The sequence below is a fragment of the Choloepus didactylus genome, chromosome 8 (genome assembly GCF_015220235.1).
Source record: "Choloepus didactylus isolate mChoDid1 chromosome 8, mChoDid1.pri, whole genome shotgun sequence".
In the NCBI taxonomy this organism is placed as follows: domain Eukaryota; kingdom Metazoa; phylum Chordata; class Mammalia; order Pilosa; family Megalonychidae; genus Choloepus; species Choloepus didactylus.
Genome location: NC_051314.1, coordinates 106,688,689 through 106,697,087, shown reverse-complemented (window position 1 = coordinate 106,697,087; position 8,399 = coordinate 106,688,689). Strand labels below are relative to the sequence as shown.

Genomic DNA, 8,399 nt, shown 5'->3' with positions numbered 1-8,399 from the left:
TATGTTATTCAGATTATGTATGATTATGGCATTTGGTGTACTATGTTATTATGTATGGTATTACACTCTAGTTTTTATGTTTATGAAGAGACAGGAGGAGATATATCAGGCTCTGATAATCTACTAGCATATTTAATAGTACATTCCACACTATTTTTTAACTCCTCTCTTGACTTCTGAAACATCATTTGTTTTGTGTTATCACACTAATTTCTGATTTTTTCTTTCTTACTCACCGTTTCTGGCTGTCTTCTCTTCCTAATTACTCCCTCCTTTAGCATTCGTTTGTTCCTTTGGCCTCATTGCCATGTATATCCTGATGACTCCTAAATATTTTATCTCTATACCTGACTTCTCTCATGGAGCCCAGACCTATATATCCAACTGTCTAACAAATATTTCTTCCTGAATGTCTCCTAAAAACTCATATGTCTAAGACTAAATTCATCTTCTACTCCCCTTAGAGTCTAATCCTTCTCCAGTATTCCTTAACTCAATGGACAGCCCCATTCTTTTCTCATTCATCAAGCCAAAAGCCCAAGAATCTTTCTGTATTTCTTTTTACGTTTCACCCAATTGAGCACCAAGTTCATTAGACTCTCCCTTTTCAATATCTCTTGTAATCATCCACTCTTTCCATCCCTACTGCCTACTCCTTGAGTTAAAGCCTGCATCATATCTTACCTGGAATACTTCAATTGCCCTGACATAAAACAAGTATTAAATAAATGTTTGTTGAAATAAATGGATATGTACATATGGGGCTATATGTTTTTCAAACCTCTCAAGTTTATTTATTTGATTTTACATGAATGTCTGCCTGCTCTATCCTATATTTATGTAACTGAGCCTTTTGGAGCTAAACTTTACATTTCTCCGAGTTAAAAGTTCATCAGAATAGCTTTGTTCATTGTTCCAGTTTCCTGATATTATTGTTACTCTGTGAATAATCATATTCATTCTACTTCCTAACTTCATGTCATCTCCACATTTCATAATTTTGCCACCTACTTCTGTTTTCCAGATGTTGATATAAATGTTTTTTTGGGAAAAGGCCAAGGACAGAGTTCTAACAACAGGCCAAGGGATATTTTACTCTAGGCTCATATTAAGTGAAATTGTTCACTTCCATACAGTTCGTAGACCTCAACTCTCACATAGGACAAATTTCTCTATCTTGGCCAAAGGAATATATACAAACCTTTCTTAAATGTCTTGTTGAAAGCTATATAAATGGTGGCTATTGTGTTCACTTAATTTACAATTCCAGTGATCCTATAGAATATATATGACTTTGGGAAAATTTCTTCTTAGGAATCACTTTGTTTAAGTCAATATGATATTCATTTTCTTTTCTAGAATGTTATTGTTAAATTATAGGAGCAATTTTAAAAATTAGAGAAAGTTTAGAAAATAAAATGGAAATTAAGTATTATCCTACAACTATTTTACAATGAATATGATTGTGGTGTATTCTGTTGGAGTCTTTTTGAGAAGCAGGTTTTTATAGTTAACGTAATAGTGCATACACAATTTATAGAAAGTTTTTTAACTTGTGTCCATTTTCCAAGGTTGCCTCAGTTGATATACTGTTCATAAATTTTATAACATTCCATCCTATGTCTGAATCATAAGTTTTTTAACACACTCACATTGCTGGACATTTGGATGGTAGGCAATTTTTAAACTGTATAAATAATGAGATTAATTTTTATATATAGAATTTTCTTTATTTTATATTTTCCTTGATTAAATCCCATAAGTTGCATATTTGGGTCAATATATATTAGTCAGGTGGGCTGGGTTATGCTGCGAAATAACAAATGATCACACCCCACCCCCCATCTCCTTTATTTAACAACAACCAAAAAACAAAACAAAACAAAAAAAAAGCACAAAAAAAACTCCAAACCCTTAAAATTTCAATGGCTTAATACATAATAGTTTATTTCTCACTCATAGCAGTTCTGCTGTGGGTCTTGAGGCTCTCCAGGGTGGTATGAAGGGTCAAAGTGGTGATTCAGGGATTCAGTCTGACTCCATTTTCAGGTTATCATCTTGACAAGTGGCCTCTATGATTGATGTTGCCAGGAAAGAACCAGAGGTCGCACAGGGCTTCTTACTGCCTCAGCTTGTCAATTCCAGTCACAATCCATGGGTCAGAACTAGCCATACATTTCTACCTCATTGCCATGGGTGCTGGGAAGTGTGTCTTCCATGTGCCCAGTACAAAAGAATCACTGTTGGTGCACATCAAAAAGGTCTAGTTCAGTGGAGTGGTTTTGGTACTACATCAATTTAGATAAGCTGGGACTATGTTTCCCATGATTCCCTTCTTTCTAATGTTACAGGTTAGGTTTGACCACGGGAGATTTTTTCATGATATTTGGAAGGTGAAATTGAAGCAGTTGGTGGCAGATGCCACTGCAGCTCACACCAAGGTCTCCTGTGTCACCTTGTGGTGTAGGGCAGTAGCGAGCCCACAGTTCCTCCAGCTTCCATCTGCTCTCCTCCTTCAGCTTTTCTGAGTCCTGGCTCAGGTGGACATGCAAAGCCATGGTTGAGGGTGCCAGTTTCTTTTATAGGTCCTCTGCCCTTTGGAGTTTGGAGGCAGTGAGAGACAGATGCAAATTTCAGTTTGTCCTCATAGGTTCCAGTTTGTCCTCACTCTCCCCTGGTTCACACCCAGCTGTTCATCCCGACCGCTTGCCTTGCTGACTTACCATGACCTTGGGTCCACCACAAGATGCAGAAGCACCAGCCTCTCATCATGTTTTTAACCAGCTCTTCACCACAACTGCATAACATCTAACCCCTAAAATAAATCCCTCATTTCATATTACTTATTGTGCTTTTGTTTCCCCAATCAAACCCTAATTGGCAGTCATATATTATTAATTTTTATAAAGAAGGGCCTTATTTTAAGTTATTCAGGTCACAGAATTTTTATTTGAATATTCTGCTGAGAAGACGAGCATCATAAAGAAAAATCATAAATATTTATTCCACCATTGAAAGAGAAGAGGGAACAGGTTATGGTATACAGAAAGAAGGATACAGTTGTCCACACTGAAGACAATTATAAAAACAAAACAAAAAGCACAGTTATGAGAACAGGGAGCAGCCTCAGAAGCATGTTTTTCTTAAGCAAATAGATTTGAGGGGGCGCTTTGGAAGGGTGTGTTGCAGAGGAAATATTGGCTGCATCGTTGTTGCCGCGTTTGTGATGAGGCCAACTGTACCTGGAGCTGACTGTGCCCAGAAGCAGAGTTAAAAGGAAACTGGCTAATCTAGGGAAAATCCACACTGAAACAAAATTCTTCTGTTCAACTGAGTAAAACTGAGTTCAACAACTAAACTCTGTTCCTACAAATTTTCTACCTGCATGAAGTTTGATCTTTGTGTTTCCTTCTTTGCCAGGCGGTTGACGCCATGTGATGAGCCAGTGCCTATGCTGTGAGAGGGGGACATAGTGAGGACTAGAGTCCCCAGATTTCTGGCCTGAGGTTGGAATAGGTTCTTGTTAAAGTATTGCACTTGACTGATCAAAGGTAGGGGTCTCATGGACTTCCATCAGACTCCCTGGCACACTACTATTATTGCCCTTAGCGCCAATTACTCTCACCAGAAGAGGAACTCGTCCAATTTCCCTCTGCCAAACTTCTCTGATTTGCAAAAGCCAAACAAAACAAAACAAAACAAAACAATTCTTGCCACAATTCTTGCCACACTGCTTCAAGGAACTGTGGCACACTGGAAAACACCCATATGAGCAAAGAATTTCATTCGTAAATTGCATGTGATTTGTTCAACCCACATTAACTTTAGCTGTTGCATGCTTAGTTCTCCAAAGGGAAGTATCATTTGAAACACTGGGTGTTAAGAACCAAATGGCCTGTGCCCCCCGGCCCACATTGGGCATCAGACACACACAGATAACCCAGGAAGTGTTGATAAATTGGGGATTTGGCCACCCCCAATAAACCCTGGGAACATTGGTCCATCGGAATTGCTCCTCAGAATTCAAGTCACCAAAGATTTTGTCCCTCATGGACTCACTATGTAAAATAGGAATAACAACACTTTTCATACCAATGGGCACATTATTCAGAAACATGTTATGGGAAGAATAAGGCAATTAAGAATTCACATGCAAAAAAAATTATGCAAATCCAATTTTATTAAAATTAATTTATAAATTATCCTAATCTGTTCCAAATAAATTAGATCACATTTCTTGAAGAAAATATATTAATCCTCTACTGGAGGGAAAAGAAATCTACTGGTGATATGAGAAATACAGGTACAATAATTTCATAAATTCTTCAAGTCTGCGGAAACACTCGAGTTCAGAGACAATACCTGGATTTATTTTCAGATTTCTCAATTTTCACATTCATTTTAGCTCCTCTGATTGGTTTTGGTATTGTGTGTGTTCTGTTTTTTTCTCTACCAAATGGTATAGCTTTAACAATAACTATTTCAGAGATAGCAAATGAGTAGCTAGAGTGTCTCAATTGGCCTCAGGCATGTTCTAAAAACTGGAATTAGTCGTCGAATTTTGAAAATAAAGAGCTCCTACACAGATCTTGCACCTTGCAGTTTCACACATTTCAGTTACTTGACTGGCCCCTGTAGGCACCTGTGTTTGTGCTCCAGGTGCCCACTCCACTCTATTTTGCATTGTGTCATGTGTTACAGCATATTGCAACTGGGTCTCTGGGCCAGAATATGCCAATCTGTTCTTCCACATAGCTTTATAACAGCTACAGGGAATAAGCTATCTTATTAATAACATTCATATTATTAACAATAAGCTGCTCTTTCACAAAGCATTGTTGATTGCATGTTTAAGGGTTACCTTTTGTGTTTGTAATCTGTTACATCATGGTGCCGGTGCCTGTGCAATACTTACTTACTTAGGTCCAAGTATACTGGGTCCCTGGAGGGTTAGCCCTTTTCTTGCTATCGTCTGATAGCCATTCTTTCTTTTCCCTATTGATAGTGTACTGGGAAGCAGAAATTCCAGTCTTCACCCTCCCCCAACAACTCTCCAGCCTCTGCAGGCATTCTCAGCCCTGAAGCATGGGGGGTGGGTCATATGCATTGCTATGTGTGATAACTGCAAACTCCAAAGGGCAGCCAACGCACTGAACTGTAAGCTGAGGATACGGGAATAGGCACGCAGTTAGTTCTGACAAAATGAAATGTCTCCCTGATGTGATCAATAATTACTAAAAACCAGATTATTTTTCGCAACAGAAATATTGTAACATGCAAGAGAATAAGCCCTTTTCTAAACTAACTGTTTTAAGGGCTAGAAAATATGATAAATCTTCACACGTATACAATTTATTTATTAACATTATAGTCTTACATAAACCACATTTCTCATTTAAAAATGATATTGTAATTTAGGAAACATACTTGCATTAAGCTCTTGGGCTGCAAGATGTAGTACATAGAGAAAAAACCTTTTGAAATTAAAAATTATATTCTGCAGAAACAACTTTTAAAGCAACGTAGATTTTAATAACTAAATATTAAAAAAATTCCCTTTACATTAAAGTCAAAGATGATTGCATTTATTTTAATATTACTATATAAATATGAGGGTATTAAGTGATACTCACCTAGGTCGAAATTCCAGTTGCATTAACAAACATATAAATAAAAATATAAATTTACATAAATTGTCAAATTGCCCCATTATTAACCTCTCCAACATGAATTTAATGTCTTGGAAAGTGCATTTTTGTTTGTTTACGTTGCTTTATAATCTCTAAGCATTTAGACCTAAAAGAAAGAGGTATTAAAAACATAACAGAGAAACATTTCAATTTTGATCAAATAATAGTCTTGATAATTGTAATTTATTTTGGATACTTCCATAGGAGAAAAATACACTGTGCAACTCTGTATCATGTCCAAATAGCAGTTATATGCCCAATGGCTTATTCCCTATAAAAAGAACTCTCACGGTATCAGAAAAGTCTAGACAATACATCATCAGAAAGAGAGGTTACTCACATCTGTACAAATTAATTTATTCTTTTGACCTTCAGTTTAAACATCAGAAATATTTTATTTTATGCTGAAATAAAGATAAGTTCATGTATTGTAAAATGGTCAGTATTTACCACTTTTCTTTTCCCTACCTGTAAAACTTTCTGCCTCATTAAAATTTTTAAAACTGTACTTTTCATCTAATACTGTGAATAACAGTGATGGTCTTTAATTTAAAAAAAAAAAATGGCTGCTTTGGTCTACTTTGATTTGGGTGAAGCCATCTAATAAACAAATACGTGATAAATTTTAAAGTCTTAATAGAGTAAAGAATTAAGAGTAATTGAATGACAGGTGAATTTCTCAAATATTTATTGAATGCTTACTAGGTTCAAGGTTCTGTGCTAAATGCAGAAATACTGCGATTCCTTAGTATCTTTGGATCACAGATATCACAATCCTTCAGAGATCTGTCAGGAAAAATACTTTCATGCCCAAGTGTGAAACTCAGCTTGGGGCAGTAATGGAGGTAGCAGTGGATTCAGTTAAAAATTTCACTGCTCTGGGTTCCTACAGATTCCCTTCAAATCTGCATTTTAACCATGCGTGGAAGGATTGGCTCTGGCTTCCTTTATATTCCACACAGACCATCATTTGAGGTTCTTAGGAACCGATAGCATAGGCTATATCAGAAAAATCCTAAAGCTTTAAAAACCATACATCATATCTGCACCTTAAACCTTGGTGGTAATAACTGAGAGTTTAAAAACTCTGGAGGCAATATTTTGTTCTTGTGGAGCAGGGGCTAGAATGTCAATTTGCAAAGCATCCCCCAGAGTCTCGTGCCATGTTCTTTGCTCTCTTGACCCCTAACAGTTCTCTTAACATTTTCATTTACTGTATTTTGCTCTAACGTTATAAATGTCTAGTCTACAAGAATAATCCGAGTATGGCAGGTTTTCTTTCTCTCCACAAATTCTTGTTGTATAATTTAACATTAAAAACAATTTGAGGAAGAGATTATTAGCTTTCTACATTTTCAAAAGCCTTTGCTGATAGAATTTAAAATATGCAATTGACAAGCTGCATTTTCTTGAATTTTTAATAAATTTCTTGGATTTTTTTTTCCCTAACTGCAGGAATGGGATAAATGAAAATACTTGGTTCCTTAAGTACAGCAAACATGAACCAAAAACCTTGAATTCTATGTTTATGAAAAGCAATGCTACCATCATGAGTTTCTCAATATTTTCTGTAATCGTTAAGCTTTCTCATTTATTAAGCTCAACATATTTTAAAAAGTTCTTCCCTAGGACCTAGTGTCAGTTTTTCTTCACCAAATCTTTTAAAATCTTAGATTATACTGGATTAAAATGTGTTTTTAACACGTTTTATAAAAATCTCCTTTGTGTCTGTATTGACACAGCATTTCTGAACTGGGAAAAAGCAGTTACATTCCAGTTGTGTTGTCAGCGTGAGGGGCATGAGCTCCAAAGCTCTGAGTACCCAGGGCTGTAAATCCATTGTGTTTCACATTATAAATAAGGAAATTGCCCTGTAACAGCTACGGTTTGGAAGCATCAACATTTTTCTTTGCAACTCTCATTTTTAATCTTTTCAGTAATTTTCCTTAGTAAAACATAGCCCTCAAAGTGTTACTTCTGCGTCCCTCACCTACACGCTGCAATTAAAAGAAATAAATTCCAAGCAACCATGGCAGAAGTTGCAGTCAGCATTTAAAGCAAAACTGACTTATTGCTTTAGCAAAAGATGGTTATATCTGCTTCTCCTTCCACCCTGCCTTTCGCTGCCCTCTCCCTCCATGCGAGCAAGTTACCTCACTTTGCATTAAGAATGTGTGATGTGTGCTTTCTAGCTGCTGCATTTTAGGTTTGGTTTTCTCAACCATGAAAACACAGTTACAAATTGTTCTCAAAGCTAAACCACTTAACATCTTGGTTGTTTTTAACTTTTCAACAATAGGCACTGTTCACTCCCCTCCTTCTCAGTTCTTTATTCAGTAATCTGGCAGGACGCTGATGAAAGGCTAGTCAGGGCTCCCCCCATGGTATCAGTGTGGTGGCATGTGATGATTCACATGGGGCGTGTTTGATCCGAGAAAGCCCAGTCTCTGCTTATTCTTCCTTTGTTCTGTCATCTGGGGAAAAGACAGAGAGTGTGTTGAGCTGCTTTTCTCACTCTTACCCAGTGCTGGTGGGCCACAGCAGTTCAGGGCTAATATTTCCCAAACACCCATGGTCTCTCTGGCATCCTACAGAATACTTTTATCAAAAAGAGAAAGGGAAAACATTTTAAAAGAGAATTTCCATAAACAGAGAAAAAGAGCAAATCCCTCTCTGTGGTTAGGAAACAGGAACCTGGATTCTTTTCAG

At 36.8% G+C, this 8,399-nt stretch overlaps 1 protein-coding gene across 4 annotated transcripts in view; it reads right to left on the bottom strand.

The window, feature by feature from the left end:
• Positions 1–5,332: 5,332 nt before the first annotated feature.
• ITPR2 (inositol 1,4,5-trisphosphate receptor type 2) overlaps positions 5,333–8,399 on the bottom strand; it is a 550,850-nt gene continuing 547,783 nt past the window's right edge. For all 4 annotated transcript variants that reach the window (XM_037848345.1, XM_037848346.1, XM_037848348.1 and 1 more), the window contains one exon: positions 5,333–8,164. In XM_037848345.1, coding sequence (XP_037704273.1) covers positions 8,078–8,164 — 87 coding nt within the window. In that variant the 3' untranslated portion in view covers positions 5,333–8,077. The remainder of the gene's footprint in view (positions 8,165–8,399) is intronic.